The sequence below is a fragment of the Varanus komodoensis genome, unplaced genomic scaffold (assembly GCF_004798865.1).
Source record: "Varanus komodoensis strain SLA01 unplaced genomic scaffold, ASM479886v1 scaffold22, whole genome shotgun sequence".
Taxonomy (NCBI): domain Eukaryota; kingdom Metazoa; phylum Chordata; class Lepidosauria; order Squamata; family Varanidae; genus Varanus; species Varanus komodoensis.
In genome coordinates this window covers 14,896,091-14,915,188 of record NW_025335606.1, presented here as the reverse complement: position 1 = coordinate 14,915,188, position 19,098 = coordinate 14,896,091, and the positions used below count along the sequence as shown (strand labels likewise).

Below are 19,098 nucleotides of genomic sequence, written 5' to 3'. Positions count from 1 at the left end.
TTGTACAGAGTACTGGGGACTGAAGCCTGTCCTTAATATTTATTCTTCTATGGTATGTATGTTAATGATAAACATGCATGTTATGTTTTTTGTGGAGCAGTCTAGAGATTAATGATAAGCTGGCAGCTTTATGCTCTTTATGCTATTGTATATCCTTTTCACTTTATCTGCAATTTGTGAAGCTCTAGCTTGGACTATGTAGACAGGTGTAATATTTTGCAGACCTTGTAATAACATACAGCCTCCATTAGTTAGTTTTGAACAATTAGTTTTCTATTTTTTCTTAATTATTAATTATGTATCTGATCATCCTTACAGAAAACAGGAATGCTTCAAGCCATGGAGTTATATTCCTGATGGAATCATGCCCATCTTTTGGCGAGTAGTATACTGGACATCACAGTTCTTGACATGGTAAGGAATTAGCAGAACTTCCAGAATACTTGAAAGAGCTCAGACAAAAACAATCTGTTAATGGCTTCATATATAGCACTTGGGTGTTTACTATTAACGTGAAAACTTTTGGTGGCTTAACCTAAATATAGGCAGATATAGTCACATACACCCTAGGCCTGCTCCTCCTCGGTTCTGTTTAAATAGAATAATCTTGTGTAAACTGGGAAATGGTTTGATTTGAGGAAGGAACCCGTCTGCTGCAAACTATGTGCTATATGCACCAGGGATTCTAAGGGTGATTGTCCAGGTACAGACAGTCAATTGAACATGCTGCCTGCTAAGAGCAATATGGTTCCTAAACAGTGTGAAATGCTACAGTTATAGTCTTGAAACTAGTTATATGAGGTAGCCTCTTTCCTTGTGATTTAATTCTTTTTGCTATAGAATAAGTAATCTCAGGACTTACAGCCTCAATTTTCAAAGATATACAATGGCACAGTCATGTTATATGAAGAATACTTGTCAGCAGAAATGCAGATAAAATGAACCTGTTTTGCTTCATTACTTTTGTTGTTCTTTCATAGGATTCTGTTACCTTTTATGCAGTCGTATGCTAGGTCAGGAGGCTTTTCCATTGCTGGAAAGATTAAAACTGCACTAATTGAGAATGCTATCTATTATGGGACGTACCTACTGATTTTTGGAGCTTTCTTAATATATGTGGCTATAAATCCAAACATCAGCCTGCAATGGTAAGATTGCTAGATGTCAGAACATTAAATCTTTAAAGACTGTGATTTTTAGTTAGTAATTATAATGTTGTACAGTTTCTTTAAATCTATACTATTGGTCTAGATTTTAAGGAATTACTTCTGTATGAATTCCATTTTTAGTTACTTGTAGTACTGCCATAACTTGGATTTTCTTTGTTGGCCAAAATAATCCAGCTGGATGTTAATGCAGTACTGTAAGTCTGCCTAGATGGCTTATAGAGTGGGAATTTTACATTTTGAACAGCAGGGTCTCTTGCCTATATTTTGTTGATACGCATAGGTGCTCCACTGGGGACCCCTTTAAATGACAACATTAAGGGTCGCGCACAGGTGTTATTATTGCCACAAGGTGCTGTGTTGGGGATCCCTGAATTAGAACTACATGAGGAAAGAATGGGACAATCATATAAATAGTTCCATGTTTCATTTAATGCTTCATGCATGAGGAAGATAGTCTGTGAAAGGATTTTAGGAAACAGAGAGTGAAAAAGTAAGGGAGAAAACAGATTTCTGTGTTTCATATGAAATATTAATTAATTTTGTCTCTCTTTGTTCCGAGATACATACTAATTACTGAATGTTACTTTATTGGCCACACTTTCTGTTTTAGGAATCAACTTCAGACAATTGGAATAGCTGCTGCCAACACCTGGGGCCTCTTCCTCCTAGTGTTGCTGTTAGGGTATGGCCTAGTTGAAATTCCACGTTCTCACTGGAATGGAGCAAAGAAAGGTTATCTTCTCATGAAGACATATTTCAAAGTTGCTAAACTGATGACTGAGAAGGCAGATGCAGAAGAAAACTTGGAGGATATCATGGAGGTAAGTATACTGTCACCCAGGTTTGCCGGTACACTGGAAGTAGTTCTAGAAGAACTCATTTGGCGATTATAAGAGATAACATCCTCAAGGTGCAAATCAATTTCTTAATATTTATGGCAGCAAGAAAGTCACAAAACATAATTAGCTAGTTAGTTGTATTGTGCAATACAAAAACAACCAAGCCACACCATTAAAGAAGAAAAAGAAGAATAAAGAGTAAGATAAATGAAGACAACAATTTTTTGGGGAAAAAAAACCATGGAACTAGTTCTCTATATATTATGTATTTCTATATTCCATTATATAACAGAACAAATTACCATTGTTAAAAATATGCATATAATTAAACAGAGGTACTCCAATTATGGTTGTAGGTTACACTTATAAGCCACCTATTCAATAATTGTAAGTTTAATCAAGTCTTCTAACCTGTGCATTATCGCAGGTGGCCATTTATTCTACTAATGCTGAACTATTAGCCTTTTAAGGTACAAAAAAATCCAAGAGATGGGTAGATAATTCAAAAGAAAATGTGTATCCTTAAATATTAAAAAGAAGATTCCTCAGCATAATCACCTCTTTCCAAAACAAAGCTGTCACTTGGCATTACCAAAATATATGCAGAGATGATGCAATTGCAGCTGTATTAATGTCTTGATAACTTATTCTTTGTTAGCAAAAATTGTAGTTAGCATTTTAATATCAACAGTCAATGAAATAGGTCAGTAATTAGCTCCAGAAAGCTGGAAAAATGTTTTATACCAGTCAGTTGGAAAGACACACAGACCAGGCATTTCCCCTGGTTTCATGTTAATTGCAGTTTTCATAATTACATCAGTCCACAAAGGTGCTTTTGTAACATATTTAGACAGGGAAATTCAAATTGTGGAAAAGAAATCAGTATCCTGCTGTGATATTTCAGAGCACTACTATACATTCTGAATGCAGTTTTTAAAAATGAAAATGTGTGTCTTTAGGACGAATAAGTATCTTACCTCTATCGTCTTATCAAAATAGTGTTTTGATGCTTATATTTTCAATTTGCCATTATCTTACTGCCTGTTCAGTATTCTTCCAATATGACCATATGAAACAAGATAGTGCAAATTCTACCTGTTGTGATTTTTAAATCTAATTCATATTTAGTGTATTGCACCTCTTCATAAAGTTTAGTATTTTGAGCAAACTGACTTATAAAAGTTTTCAGCTTAGAACCCACAGTAGCTCCTTTTTTAAAGTGGTTTTTAAAATCTTTTTTCAGAGTAATTAAAGGTATAAGTTATGAATTATACCTTTCATGATGGCATCACTGTGCTCTATATCCTTGCAGTGAAATAAAACTAAAAAACTGTATTGTGAAAAAAAAATCTATCCAAAAGAGGAAAAAAGTTAAAATCACTAAATGCAAAACAGCAGTTAACAAAAATAAAACAAGTAAAGCACTGCTACATATTATTAGTCTAATGAAAGATAAAACAAAAAATAGAGATTATAAAATAAGTAGAAGACAAAAAGATCTTTATGGTATTTTAAAAGCTGAACATTAGGAAATGGCAAGGGACACTAGACAACTTAAGTCACCATCTTAGCCAAAGCAGTGCTAAGTTAAGCATTCTCAGGCAAGGGGACTTGACCATGGTTTGATATGCTAGTTTGCTTAACCAATTAGAGTTAGTATAATCACTGACTTCAGATGTAATTGAAAACTGTGGTTTAGTTAAAGGAAAAGGTAAAAGTTGAAATTTCACATGTTAAGGAAGAAAAAAGAAGGGGAATGCACAGTTGTGAAACTCACTGCATTTCATTTGCAGTCATCTAGACTAGGGGTGGATAGAAAGTATATCTCAAGATGGTTAGAACTTCAGCCCCCAGAAGTCCTTGCCAGCACTGCAAGTGTACAAACACTGGGAGTTCAAGTCCAAAACCTTTGGAGTTCTACTTTCTATCCACCGCTGATCTAGACAAGGAATTTAAGTGGTCACTTGAACTGGGTCTAATCCCAGTTAGACCCTGTATTAGAATTCTGAAAATTTTGGCCATTGTTTTTTAAACATAATTTTCTAAGCCTTCATATCAAATAAATAAAATGGTAAAGTATGGAGAGGGCCTCAGTGCAGACTAAGTTACTTTCTAAGTTTGCTGCTCTATGTTGTATTAAAAACAAATATGATCGGTTTTCAAATAAAGTCACAAATGACTTGCTGTTAACTTGTTAGAAATCCTACTTGGATATTTTCTAAAATATTTTAAGCTTAGCATTGTCACAAACTGAAGGCAGGGGACTCAACCACAACTATAGAGAAAAAAGTGTTTCTTATTTCTTTCTCTTACTCAAACAGGAAGTCCGCAAAGTAAATGAAAGTATTAAATACAATCATCCTTTGAGGAAATGTGTGGATACAGTATTAAAGAAGGTAACTAATCTTTGTAATATATATTTCCACATAAGGGTTATGGGTTAAGATTCTAAAACTGCAGCAAAAGGAGTGTCAGCAATATTGCCTGGGCAACATGATATGTTGCTCTTTCCTTACCTACACAATAGGAAGCTTATGTTTGCCCAGTAATATTTCTCAGCCAGTTCTGACAATGGTACATTGTGCCCCGTCATTGCCACAAGAGGCTGCACCCCCTCCTTTCCTAAGAATGACATCAAGACAAAGGTTAGACAGAAGCACTAACACAAGTGCCCCATATGTGCATACAACAGCAGTAGCAAGTGTGACCAGGAAATTCCATCACACCAGCTAATGCTCTTAGCACTAGTTTTTGACTGGATACTGCTGTATTGTGGCCAAAGAAGAAACAGCCACCGGGAGTTCATATCACCCTCTTTGCCAAAAAGAAAGATTGGCCCTAGCTACCTGCAGTCCTCAGTCTGCAAAAGTAAGGGGAAAGTGCTCCGTTCCCATGCGTTGTCTAAATAGCCACCAATTGCTTTTCAAGCCAGAATATCAGCAAGGGAAGATTTTCTTGACCTGAAAGGAATACAAATGTCCCCTTACAGCTTACTGCCCTGTTTTGGCCTGAAACAAAGAAGTGCCTCCAGCTTCCATTTTTTCCACTCGTTTTCCCTTGTGTATCTTACATTTTCCGTTTTAATGTCTAAGCCTGATGTCTAGGTCTCTCCCTGTTTTTATTGATGTGACCCATTTTAGAAAATGATTGTCTGAAAAGTGAGGGAATAATAGCCAGTTGATTTTCAGTTGGCTAGATCATACAATCGTAAATTCCCTTTAAAAAGTGCGGAAGTAGCAGTGAATCCAGGGGAACAGTCGCTACAAATAGGTATGAAAAATGTGAAAATAGAATTTTGTCCTGGTAACATCTGGGAGAATATTTGGACAGAAAATGGAAGAAGGGCCTAGGAGGCAATGAGAGGGAAGCAAGAGTCCTTCTGGCTCTCTCGGTAAGCCTTCTGTTCCCCCTCAACTCTTCTGGCTTCAGTGTGGTGTTGTGTCAGGCACATGTGGTGAGGCATCTGTTCTTTTAATCTTAGTGCCCTCCTGAGTATCAGGAAAGAATGGGTAGAAACATGGATGACTATGAAGATTTTGAAGAAAGGCCTAATACTTACCCAACAGAAAAAAGCCTGGCCAAACTTCATAAGCAGGTAACTCAGTGATTTAACAAGAATAGACGTAGATGTATTTTGAGTTGTTCTTTTTCTAAGTTCAGCATGCGAAGAAGCCCAATGAATGTGGCTTCTGTAGTCTTTCAAAGGCAGTTTCTGTGCACTATACAACAATACTTGAGTGTCTGAACCAATAACTATGTAGCATTTCCAAGGGTGTCCTAAAAATCAAAACTTGACTACTATTGCAAAATGTGATGTTGCGCAAAGCATGACAATACTCAACCCAAATACTCCAAGGAAAGCAAGAGAACATTATATTTATATTACAAGGTAATAAGGAATGCGTAAAAGTGATAGTGGATAACAGATCCCTGTTTGTTTAATGATATGTCCTTAATAGAACTAACGGGGGATATAATCCATAGCTTATTAGCTAATGAACAGTGCACAAATTTAATAAAAATATGACATAATACCTGGCTGTGAGAATAGTAATTGTAGCCTAGGTTGTTGCTACCCATGGGAAATTATTCCCATTTTATATTATAACCCATAGATTATTTGCTAAATGTTTGTATGTGTGTGCTTAACTTATCTTCCTACCATACCCTATTATTGCTATAAAAAGAACACTGGTTTTGTTTTGTTAGGTAATTTATTCAGTTCAAAGGCATCGTCGTACACAGGTCCAGTGGCAAATTCTTCTAGAACAAGCTTTTTATTTGGAGGATGTGGCAAAAAATGAAACCAGTGCTACTCATCAGTTTGTCCATACTTTTCAGTCTCAAGAACCTGAAAACAAAATTATCCAGTATCTTTACACACCAACTGTAGGTATGCGCTATTATGCAGATAACTGAGTACAGCGTTTTTGGCAAAAGCATAGTATAACAAGGATGTCAGTGCAGATCAGTATAGATGCAGTGTCCATGTGTGAATAAATCCATAGACTCAGTGGAGCCTTGTTCCTTTTCTCCCTTTATCCCTTCCGCATTCTGGCCTGTGGACACATTCAGAGCAGCAAACTGTTTGGGGAGTAGCATCTCTGTCTTTCTTCCTTGTTTGTTTCCAGCCCTTCCCCCTTGGTATTCCTAATTCATGTCTAGAGCACCCCTTTGAAGGAATGAGCAGTATTGCAATGTTCTTTGCATGTCTTTCCCTTTCTGATTCCTTATTTAATTACTCTTTTCCTAATCTCCAAATATTTCTTTTCTAGAATGGTATTGGGAGTGTCTTCTGCGACCATGGTTTCACAGGATTCTTGCCATTATTTTGGCCACATTTTCTATCATTGTTGTATGGTCGGAATGCACATTTTTCAGCCCGAAGCCAGTTTTGTCCTTGTTTGCAGTCTTCATTCAACTAGCAAGAGACAATTACAACTATTTCTATATAGAGGTTAGTTTTCCAAACCTTATTGACATTTAGGGCTTGTACTCTAGAATTATTTAATCCTGTAATTTGATAGTTATATAGTGGTATATCTTAAGTTTTGTGTACAACTTAAGTAACAGAAATTGCTTGAGTTTATTATGTATATGACCTCACAGAAATTTTAGGAATTTGAACCAGCCTTAAGAGTATGTCGTCATTAATATAGCAATAGGAAGGGTTATGATCATATTCAAGATTCTGATCCTTGTTTTGTCCAGTAGTACCCTCACCCTTGTATTTCTATACTCTGTTTTGCTGCTAGAGTTATTTTATGTAAAAATGCTTAAATAATTTACAAAGCACCTAGTTCACTAAATAATGCCATAAAATATTAATAAAATATAAGTCTATATTTTACCTAATTTTGAATGAAATCTCTGTTTTACAGATCGCCTGCTTCTTTACCATCTTTTTCCTCAGTATCTGTGTCTATTCTACTGTCTTCAGAATTCGTGTGTTCAACTATTACTATTTAGCTTCGCACCATCAAACAGATGCATATAGTTTGCTTTTCAGTGGCATGTAAGTAGATTGTTATTTTGTTACATGTATAGTTCTGAATAATTAAAGGTGTTGCACAGAAGGAATTTGCTGTAATGTAGCTGGATCTTATTTTTAACCTGCATTCATCTAAAGACTATTACAGGCCTTGATCTGGTTCTTGCTTGGATACAGTGGATTTGTACCCAGATACCTGTCCACAGAAGGTTAGCAGAAACCAAACCTCCCAAACCTACTCTCTTCACCAGCCCCAGAGCCTCCAGATTGTCCTTCACAGAGCCAGGGAACCCTCAGAGTGGGGTGGGCTGTGGCCTACAAGGCGTACCTGTGCGCGTTCAGGCATAGAGCAGGAGGTTACAACCTCTTGGCCTCCTGTCCCATAGCCCACTCTACTCCGCAGGGTTCCCTAGCCCTTGAGGGAGTGTTCTGAGGGGGTTCTGAATGCAGGCAGGCGGAGTAGGAAGTAAGTAATTCCACTCCTGCATGTCCACTTCTAGAGAAGGATATTTAGAATGCTGATTATAACAGTTACATGGAGAACAGCTTTGTGTATTGGCCAACTTGCTTTCTTCTAAGCATCCAGATTATCCTACATGTAGAATACTCTACTCTCAGCATATCTATCTATCGCTTTCTGCACCCTTACAGCCTCCCTTCCTCTTTCCTTGTCATTTTTTTAGGTTAGCATGTGAGCAGCTGGTACTGTTTTCAGTCATATGAGATAGAAGGGGAATGTCAAATGCAGCAAAAACTGCTTTCAAAATTGCTGACTATTTTCATTGCACATTTTATTAATGTACTTATATATTTCCTTTTTTCCTCTTGCAAGGAACTCAAGGCAGTTTACATGGTCCTCTTCCTTATCCTCAGTATATTACCATTTTATCCTTTATCATGCAGGCTGTTCTGCCGTTTGACCCCTCCCCTGTGTCTGAATTTCTTGGGCTTGACTCATATGGATTCGGCATTTTCTCAAAGACCCGCTGATCAGCAAACTGCGTATACATCTGTAAGCGAAAAGAACTTGTCTTGATATAGTAGGACAGGGGCACCACAAGAGGGCAACATTTCCGAAAGAATAACCCTTTGCCAACTTATACTTGAAAGCTAAATCCCAGAGGGAAATCCTAGCAGGAAACTGCAGAGAAGCTCAGGTAGAGAGTCCACATTTAAACTAAACCGAGGCTTAGAAAGTGGGAGGAAAGGCAATGCATATCCCTGTACTCTCAAGAGCCACTGAGCAGGACTATAAGCAGAGACTGCTTATAAACATAAAGAGAAGGCTGGCATCAGTTTGGGCCCAGTGTAGGCTCTAGATTTTAAGGCTACAGAGAAGCTCATAAACTAAAGCTTAGAAACAAAGAAATTCCAAATTTGAGAGTCCAGGCTATGACTTAGATTGCACACAAAGTAACTCAGCCTTCCAAATGCCAGACCTTCACAATGACGCTGTCAACAACCTTTCGCTAATGTGCTCTTCCCTGAAGGAACAACTAACAATTTACATACGTTTCCCATCTGTGGAAGGTAGGGCAGTCCAGGAATTCACCCTCAGCCTCCCTTGCTTTTCAGAGAGGAAAGCAATGATAAGAGGCGTTTAAAATTAAGCAGGGTATGGAGAAAGACATTTTTCTTTCTCCCCCGTAACGCTGGATCCCATGAAACTTATTGGTGGAAGAATCAGGACAGAGAAAAGGAAGTACTTCTTCATACAGTTTAACTATGGAATTCACTGTCACCGGAAGTGGTGATAACCACCTATCTGGATAGCTTTAAAAGGGGGATTGAACAAATTCATGGAGGAGGAGGCTGTCAGTGGCTACTAGCCTTGCTGTCCATTATCAGAAATGGCATGTCTGTATACTCAAGTTGCTGAGGAGCTTAGGCAGATGAAACGTGTACTTTTCCTCCTGGTGAGAGCCTGTGGACAGCTGGTTCGCCATCATTTGAACTGAGTGCTATACTATATTGACCTTATCGAGCATAATTTTTCTTATGTTCTTATTTTCTTAGTATAACTTAATTGTAGATGCTAAATGGATTTCAGAGAACAGTTTGTAAAAAAGTTTTCTTGCCAAAATGAAATGTTCATTTTGCTTCATTTCAGTTCAGGGTTTCAAACCAGCTATGTCCTATCAGATTCCTTTCTTGGCTGTATAGAATCTGTTTTCAGTTAGGTGTTTGTGCCCTTTCGCCTATCAATGGTACTAAGTGAGAGTGAGCAAGTGCACTGCCTCCCACACATTCCTTACTTCCACTTTTATTTCTGCAGCATATGATTAGCTGCATCAAACGTTGACATGAAAACCCAGAGTCCCAGCTTATTTAAAATCTAAACAGCCTAGTGGTTGAGTGAACAGCAAACCATGAGTTAGGTGTTGAACAATCTAGTATTCTAGGGTTGCACATCACACTCAACTTACAACTGTGGCAATTGTAGATTACTGATTAAAAGCAAAAGTGCCAAAGCACTGCAGCAGCTTTCCTACTTGTGCATTGCATGATGTCATTGGTTAATGAACATGGTATCCTATTCACATGTGCAAACTGGGTCAATACATTTCTGCTAGTGGTGACTTTGCATTGCATTACATTTTTAAATATAATTCATTTGGAGTGAATCTCTTCAGTCTCATTATTCTAAGCCTCTGTTTTACTGTCTGATTGAAAGTAATGGGACTGTAAAGATCTTAACTTTCCTCATTAGTGTACCCATATTATTTAATTATCTAGGTTGGACACAGATTTCTAACATGATAACACTTAAAAATAAAACCAGTAGAAAAAAAATCTACTGCATAGGCAAAATTCCCTCATATCAATTTACTTGCATACAAAATATAAGTCTCCACTCTCAAAAGCAGAACATTTTAGCAGTGTTAGAATATGGTTTGTCTAAGACTTGGGCTCTGAAGGGGCAAAGAGTTCTACAGTTTGGGAATCACTAACAGCAGTTTGTAGTTTAAAACTAAACTGAGTAATACAAAGGCAGTTGCAGTAGAACAGAGTCACTGTAACGAAATACACACTTCCAAACCATCTTGATTATTAGCAGGTTAGAAACAGCACCTTGAGTTGCATCTAACAAGTTTGCAGAGCTAGCATTCTATTTTCTAATCACGGGTGGTAGCATAGAACACAGTGATGCATATCTGTCCATAAAAATTGTTTTGAATTAATTTTGGGTTTCAGATTAATCTCAGACATGGAATAGCATTCCATTCTCCTTGATTGTGTTGCTGAAAACTCATCAAGTAGAAAATGATAAATGCAGCATCTTATTTGGTTGTCAGCTGTGAAATTATAATCAACTTGTGTCTGGTATAAGCAACTGTGGTGATGTTTATACAAATGAATATTGCTAGAATGTATGTTGTAATCATCAATTGCAATAGAAAGGCTTCAATCCAGATTTAAGTTGAATAGCTTGTACTACTGGGGGGTCATCTGTGACCCCACTTTCCTATGGCAGCCCTTGCAGCCACCTAAAACTGCTGCACAGGAGACCCTGCTGAATGGGATGAGCACGATATGAGGGAAAGTGGGATCTCCAAAAGTCAGACGGAAGAACCTCTTATGAGCATTTATATTTATATCCTGCTTTTTTTCCTTTCAAGGGATTTAAGGTGGCTTACACAATTCTCGTCCTTTCAAATTTACCCTCACAACAGCAACCCTGTGAAGGAGGTTGGACTGAGAGCTTGTGACTGACCCAAAGTCACCCAGTGAGTTCCATGATCTCCTGAGGCCCAGTCCCACACCTTTGACCACTATACCGCACTGGCAGTCCACATGAATGGAGCCTTTTCTCTCACAGAACACAGTGGATAATTGGTTAACAGAGTGAAAAAACAAGGTTGTGCTAACCTCTGATGATTTTTCTTCCTAGATTATGGGATCCATGAAAGTGTTGTCCTTCATTGCAGATGGATTTTATATCTATTACCCCATGCTGGTTGTTATTCTTTGCATTGCTACTTACTTCAGGTAGGCTACAAGTTTCTCAGGTTTGCTTTTTTTACTTGGATATTGATAGACTTATAAAAAGTCTAAGAATATATCTGAACCATTCTTGGTAGAACTGGAAAAACCATTTAAAATGTTCAGACACAACTACCCTTGTGGAAGAATGGAAGTGTCAAGTTTGATGCTGGAAATAATGTTGATATTTGGGGTCATCTTTGCTTCTTTGTTTAGTTTTCAGTTATATGTATTTGCAATTGTAGGCCTTAATAAGCATCATTAATTAATAAGCTACCTGTGTTAGGTAGTAAGAGCTAGGATGAAGCTGTATTACAAATGTTTAGAGTACGCTTCCATGTTCACCACATAATTAGTAAATTGTCCCTTATTTTACTGAATTCATACGTTGTGAGCTCTGTCCAAGAAGTTGTATTTTATGGCAGATAGTCACTACAAAACCATAGTCCTCATTGTTCGATTATTGGTGCAGATATGTCAGTTCTGCCTTGTCCATTGTTAATATTCTAAAAAGAGCCTTTAAACTTCCCTATTTTAGTTGTTAATTTTAATGACTTCATTGAGAACAGCAGCTTCCTCACATGTAAATTAAAGTGAAAACTTGAAAGTACACCAGAATAAATCAAGATTTAGGCTCATACAGCGGGGCTGGAGTAAGCAAGTTTCCATGCTCTGATTCCCCCTTTTAGGTGACACAGTGAGCCAAGGTTTAAGCACTTGGGTCTGCTTCTCCAAAAAATATACTTCCAAGATGTGGATACTTTAGACTCTGAATCTGAACTAGAAGGAGAGACAAGTTTGAAATTCTTAGCTGAAATTCAGCAAGCATTAAGATAAACCAAGCAGTTGGTGATAATGGGACCACCTCTGCGTTGGATGGGAGAAGAGACACTGTGAAACAGGAAGGGCCAAAAAAGGGAGATCAGGCCAATTCTTCTTTCATGTTCTTTCCAACTTGGATAACCAGTTATAGGGAAAGACTAATTTCTTTGGATACAGGGATCCATTATTTTCTTTCCTTCATACAGAGAGCCAGTGTGGTGTAGTGCTTAAGGGCATGGGACTGGGACTCGGGTGATCTGGGTTCTAGTCCCCGCTCAGCCATGGAGCCAACTGGGTGACTTTGGGCCAGTCACAGACTCTCAGCCCAACCTACCTCACAGGGTTGTTGTTGTGGGGATAAGATGGAGGAGGAGAATGATGTAAGCTGCCTTGAGCCCTTTGTAGGAAAAAGGCAGGATATAAATCGAAAAATAAACAAATAAATAAATAGGAGAGGTGGAAAAGGGAATTCATGAGGCCAAGATTCATTTGAGTAATCACAGCTAATACCAATGTATCTTTGGTTTATTTTTGGTGATAGGAAAAAAAATATCTTTGATTTTTATCAGTTTAGGAACTCGGTGTTTGAATCTTCTGGGATTCCAGCAGTTCATGGGAGACAATGAGATGACCTCAGACTTAGTAGATGAAGGAAAAGAGTTAATTAGAAGAGGTAAGGAAGGCATATTTTCACTTAACTTCACAGACTATAGACATCCCCAAGTATTTTTACATGTTCTACTAAGCATTGCTATCCTGGCAAATATCAAAGGTGCATCTGATACTGCACTGCATTGCCAAACAGGCATAAACTAGATTCCTGTAGAGGGTTTCTAAGCAGGGCGTGATGGACTCTGATATTCCATTGATTTACAACAGTAGCTATTAATAAAAAAATATGTCTGTAACCACAAAAAGATCACAAAAAATTGTCGATAACTATTTAAGATGCCATGCTATGGCTGCTAAATGTTGTCTAGACATTCATAGCAAAAGTTGGAATTCTGGCTCTGACTTCAAAAACATGCTCCATTGTTGGACTTGGAATCCTACCTTGAAGTGTCCAACCTCCACTCTTGCAGCATAACAGTTCTTTCCACTGTAGCTACAGCTCCACAAACAGAAATCCAGTCTCTGGAATGGTGTTGTGGGAACCAGGAGGGGAGGTATGAAATTCTGTTGAGGTAGTGGCTTTGTTCTCACAACTTGACAAGCAGCTCTGCATGGTTAGCATAGTTTATAGTTTTTAGCATGACCTACCTGACAGATAATCAAGTGGTTTCTACTTTATCATGGTTTCCATCCTCCCCGCTTGGGCATCCCACTATGGACATGTGTCACATTAGCTACTGTGCCTGAAATTCAACTCCCTGCCTATGTCACCTGCTTCTTCCTCATTGGTCCACACAACGAGGTTGGATGGCTGGAATGGCTCCTGCAGTTGCCATTCTTTCCAGAGTGCTCTGTGATAATTGCATACCAGGAATGTAGAAACCAGGATCCTGGGTTCAGATAACACAGCAAGCCATAGTGGTACAGATAGACCATAGAACAAACCATTGTTGCTTATCATTTTTAAAGAACAAACTTACCTTGGTGAAGTAACGCGACTGTATCGAGACAACATGGCAGATCAGCAAAGGTAAAGAGCCACCATAGCTTGTTGTGTAGTCTGAACTCACTGTGTATTCCGGGCGGCATCAGCCTGTCCTCCTCACAAAACACTTAGGTGGCCAAAAGCAGTCATCTAATGATTTACAGGACAGAAGAACTATTGAAGGCAGCCTCTGCCTCTGCACTTCCATCTTCAATAGGATGCTCATAATCATCTGAGTTCAGACAGCCATGAGCATTCCCATTGGATTGCTTATCAGAGAGTTGCCCTCAATAAATTTATTTGATCCATTTTTTTTAAAGGACTGGTTGTATTTTGCCTATAGAGAGGAGACCAGGCCCTTCTGAAAATCCTATCTCTGCATTCCTACCTCTTTTAAATTTGTCTCTGTTTCTGCCCTAGTTGTGTGTACCATAAGTATACAGGAGTGCAGTAAGCTCATCCAATGAAGTTTGCAGCTATCAAACTACAGTGCTGATATTATATAGATTATAATTTGGAAATATTCTTCTGTCATGTTACTAAGAAACTTGGGCTTCTAATTCTTGCTACTTCCACACTTCCCAATGTTCAGTTTTTATTGCATTATAAATATATACACATAATAGCAAATATTACAATTAAGGACTACAAGGGTGAGAAGGAAAGAATCTTAGTTTTTATTCTCCAGAATAAGTTTGATCACAAGCAAAGAAAAAATCAACCCAGAAGGCAAGTGGCATTCCCCTTTTATACCCTGGATGACCAGCTTGCAATGACAGATACTAATTCCTGCCATGAGTACTGATTGGCACATTTGAATTCCGGTTGCTTATGTGCACATCTGGGCTGGGCTGCCCAAGGTTTTTAGGCTGGGGCTCTGGAGAGGGATTCCTCTAAATCCCTGGCTGCTTGGAGGCTCTGATAAGACTTGAGTACATAACCAGCCTAGCCTTGTTTAATGCCAGCCAGCCAGGTATGTTCTACAAAAGGAATGCTGCTTGATCAGATTTTTACTTGACAAATTATCACTTAAATTTATGTGACTATATAAAGATTTCAGCAGAAAAACCTGAGGCATATTTTTCAAGGAAAAGACAACATAGATGGCTTTTATAGCATTAAAAAATGCAAACACGGCATGAGAACACAACTACATCTAGCGTTCATTCTGCAGCCAGCCTGATTTTTTTTAGTCCGTGTCAATCAGATTTCAGGCTTGATTTTGCCACAGATCCAAGTTTTTAGATGAAGTTTTTTGAAATCACAGTATTGTACTGATTACACCCTCCTCCAAAACAGAAGAAAAGCAGCTTTCTGTGATTGTCCCTCTACACACATGGTCACCTCGATTCATTTAATTAAATTATCCAGTGGTTCCTGCCTCTTCCCCAGTCACTTAAAACACAACTCAGGCAAAGTCAATCCTGAACAAATTCAAAACAAAATCCAGTTCAAGGCCCATTGACTTGCTTCTAAGGAAAGAAGTCTTCTGCTATGGGTTTCACACAATCCAAACTTGGACCAAAATGTTATTGTTTTATTTATAAAATAAAAGTCCTGCAACTGAAGTTCTCTGGGTGTTTAGTAATGTCTAATAATGGTAGTAATGTAGCCATTGCACACCCCTGCTTTCTTCCAGTCATGCTGATGTTTACTCTTTTGAAAGGAATAGAAGTGTATATTAAGTTTATTGTTTCATCCTACTTCAAATTTAATGTAAACATTGTTTTCTCTTTAGAAAAAAGAAAAAGGCAAAGGCAGGAAGATGGTGAAAATAGGAGGAGGGTATGTGTATTTTTTTCAGTCAGAGACAAATATCAGAATGAAACTAGTGTTAATTTGGAGGGTGTGGTATTTCTGTAATGCAAAGCCCTGTCCTGCCCAAAGTTAGGCCCACCTAGAAGTCATTGAATTGCTATTTTAATTATCTGGCTGTGGCATCCAAATAATATAGTTACTGCACAGTTTGAAAAACTAGACTGACTTTTACACAGTTCTGGTTGTTTACTGTTTCTGTGACTTTAAGAAAGTATTCTTTTACATGAACTTTATGATATACTTAAAGGTCAACCATAGGCGTACTCAAGGGGCGGGGTGGGGGGTGGTTACAGCATGTACCAGAAACTTCTTTCTCTTTTATTACATCAGGCAGTCTTTCTAGGTGTTGTTCCACTAAGCTGGAAATCCAGGTTTTTCACCAGAATTCATAAGAGTGGCTTATATGAAATGGGATGATTTAATAAGAATAATATAGTTTTCTCCTGTTAAACATTAGTAGCTATTTAATATGTAGTTTATACATATGTGTCATAATTTTTGTGTGGTTTTGGTCAGGAATGGAAAGAACGGTATGGAAGCAACCGTGAAGATTCAGCTCGAAACAGAAGTGTTCAAGCAGACCAGAAGGAGTCCAGCTTTTCAGAGACTAACACAAGCAGATGTAAGATCTTGGCATCTTTGTCACGATTCTTAATTCACAGATGTAGTATTGCATAATCCTGCTCCTAATTTCAGGTTTGAGTATCTTCCAACACTTTTTCCTGAGGAATTTTCTCTCTCAAGTACAGATCTGTTCAGGCTTAGTTTCATGTTATTGAGGTAGAACATATAACATTCTTATCTGTCAAGCAACATATTCCCTTAAGTTAAGAATGGTCTTCTAGCCCAGCACAAAGGGCATCTTCTTATCTGACAATCACAGCTAGTTTTCATATTTTCATTGCAATATTTCTGTCAGTTATGAATGGCCTGGCCTACTTAAATCTAGTGGTTGCGGAGCTACAGCCAGGGGACATGTTGCATTATTATTATTATTATTATTATTATTATTATTATTATTATTATTATTATAGCATTTCTATGCCGCCCCTTGCCGAAACCTCGGGGCGGCTTACAACATGATAAAATACATTGAAATACAATAGTACATAATAAATTACCATTAAATATAAAAATACAAAGAATACATTGATTTACAAAAATAAAATTAAAATTATCAGTATAAAATAAAAATATAGGAGGAGAAAGAGAAGGAAGAAGAAGTTGCCCTGGCCAGATCATATGTTTTAACAATTGAAATGATGTTTAAATAAAAAGGTCTTTACCTGGCGCCGAAAAACCAGTAAAGACGGTGCCAGGCGGACCTCTTTGGGGAGTGAATTCCATAGGTTGGGCGCCACCGTAGAGAAAGCCCTCCTCCGGGTACTTACTCTCCTAATTTCTTTCATGGAGGGTTCCCGGAGAAGGGACTCTCCCGCAGATCTCAAAGGGCGGTCGGGCATATACGGACGTAAGCGCTCGTTCAGGTAGCCAGGACCCAAGCCGTTTAGGGCTTTGTAGGTCATAATCAACACCTTGAATTGGGCCCGGGCTTCAATGGGAAGCCAGTGAAGCTGATGGAGGACTGGAGTCATGTGAGCATAACACCCCATCCCCGTCAGCAACCTGGCAGCTCTATTTTGCACCAATTGAAGTGTTCGGACTGTCTTCAGGGGAAGCCCCACGTAAAGCGCGTTACAGAAGTCTAGGCGGGAAGTCACCAGCGCGTGTGTCACTGTCGCCAGGCAGTCGTACTCCAGGTAGGGACGCAGCTGATTAATCAGCCGAAGCTGAAGGAAGGCGTTCCTCGCTACCGCTGTCACCTGAGCTTCCAAAGAAAGCTCCGGGTCAAGGAGTACTCCTAAGCTGCGGACCTTATCCCTAAGAGGGAGTGTTGCACCATTCAGGACCAGGTCAAATCCACCCTCTCCGAAACCCGATCCGCCAACCAACAGGACCTCCGTCTTGTCTGGGTTGAGTTTCAGTTTATTGACTGTGGAAGTTAGCATTCTCATTTGAAGAAGGAAAAATAACTGTGTTGTATCCAATGCATGTTCTATCTAGTGTAAACCCAGTAAAATGAATGAAAACTTAGTCTAACATTGGATACAATTCTTGGTTACCTCCTCAAGGCCATGTGCTTTGGAAAATTGTAATTCAGGTGTTTCCTTGCACCTTTAGTTTGGCACTCTAGAATCTTTTTCAGTGTTTAAAACCTTCTTGCTTCTTTTAACAAACTGAATATTTCAAAAAATTTTAAAAAATATTTTGAGAATTATCCTGTCACTCACAAAATGTACTAACAGAAAATCCTTCCACTTTGGGTGGGGCTCTTCAGGGGAGGGCAAACCTTTTCAAATATCAAAAAGAAAAGAAGATCCAAGCATTAGTGGGGATGTGCTTCCATCTAAGACTCATGAATGAAGACTTTTGTTAATGCATCAGGTGCCACTCATTAAAAGGACCATAAGGGTAAAGAGTGTGAATGTTTTTTGCTGCAGTAGAACTTTTTGCAAACACCTTGGAATGGTTATTCAGAAAGCAATATGTTGTGAGAAGTAGTCCAACATGTATTTTTGAAGCTTGAATTGCCTTCAAGTAAGCAAACACTTATAGCTGTAATCCCAGCTAGCTGCAGGAGAGGGAGAGAAAGAACAGGATGTCATCTGACCTCTCTTCTCCCTGATCTGTCTTCACTGCAGCTAGTCATTTATAAGAACAATTATATCATATTAATAATCAATTTGTTTGTTTTTTCTCTTCTCACTGCATCCATGCTTTCCTTTTGTGCCATTTTTACTAGATTTTAACCTGCTGGTGCACTGTGTAGAAGTTTGACACTCTATAAATGTTTAAAAATAACTCTACACTAAACTTTATTCTATTGTAGACAGAGAACTTTTCAGTTTCTGGTTGCAGTGTCATATACACCTCAACTGTAAAATCAGTTTCAGAAAGCCACTCTGCAGTAGGGAAGTCTTTGAACTGGTGTGGTGCAGTGACTTCATATGATAACAAATATCCCACTTTTCCTTCAAACATTTCCTTCAAACATCTGAGTCATTGTTTTTAGGCAGAATCAACTACCTAAAACATTTTTCTTCCTGAAACTGTTTGGGAAAATGTTGTGCCTGCTGCTTCTGAAGGCTTTGTGAAGAAGCTTTAACTTACTTACTTTCTTACTTATTTATTTAGGATATTTTTATCCCATCTAATATGAGTCATCTCTGGACGCTTACTTTTCTTGAACCTCTATGCATTAAGAAAGAAGCGATCACATTAGAATCTAGAGCCAGTAGAAGAGAATCCTGCAGCTCTCTGTGTGAAATTGCAAACTTCTACCTAAGATAACTTTACGCTACCAAAATAGCATTTGGG

At 38.3% G+C, this 19,098-nt stretch overlaps 1 protein-coding gene across 3 annotated transcripts in view; it reads left to right on the top strand.

Annotated features, from left to right (window-relative positions):
- Window positions 1–19,098, top strand: part of LMBRD2 (LMBR1 domain containing 2) — a 35,502-nt gene that overhangs the window by 7,994 nt on the left and 8,410 nt on the right. For 2 of the 3 annotated variants that reach the window (XM_044431183.1, XM_044431182.1), the window contains exons 4-16: window positions 319–414; window positions 981–1,148; window positions 1,780–1,990; window positions 4,330–4,404; window positions 5,490–5,603; window positions 6,218–6,401; window positions 6,784–6,965; window positions 7,390–7,523; window positions 8,403–8,511; window positions 11,392–11,489; window positions 12,875–12,978; window positions 15,641–15,687; window positions 16,237–16,342. In XM_044431183.1, the coding sequence (XP_044287118.1) occupies window positions 319–414; window positions 981–1,148; window positions 1,780–1,990; window positions 4,330–4,404; window positions 5,490–5,603; window positions 6,218–6,401; window positions 6,784–6,965; window positions 7,390–7,523; window positions 8,403–8,511; window positions 11,392–11,489; window positions 12,875–12,978; window positions 15,641–15,687; window positions 16,237–16,342 (1,628 nt within the window). Of the gene's footprint in view, window positions 1–318; window positions 415–980; window positions 1,149–1,779; window positions 1,991–4,329; window positions 4,405–5,489; window positions 5,604–6,217; window positions 6,402–6,783; window positions 6,966–7,389; window positions 7,524–8,402; window positions 8,512–11,391; window positions 11,490–12,874; window positions 12,979–15,640; window positions 15,688–16,236; window positions 16,343–19,098 lie in introns of those variants that run through there. The other variant, XM_044431184.1, reaches the window with a different exon arrangement.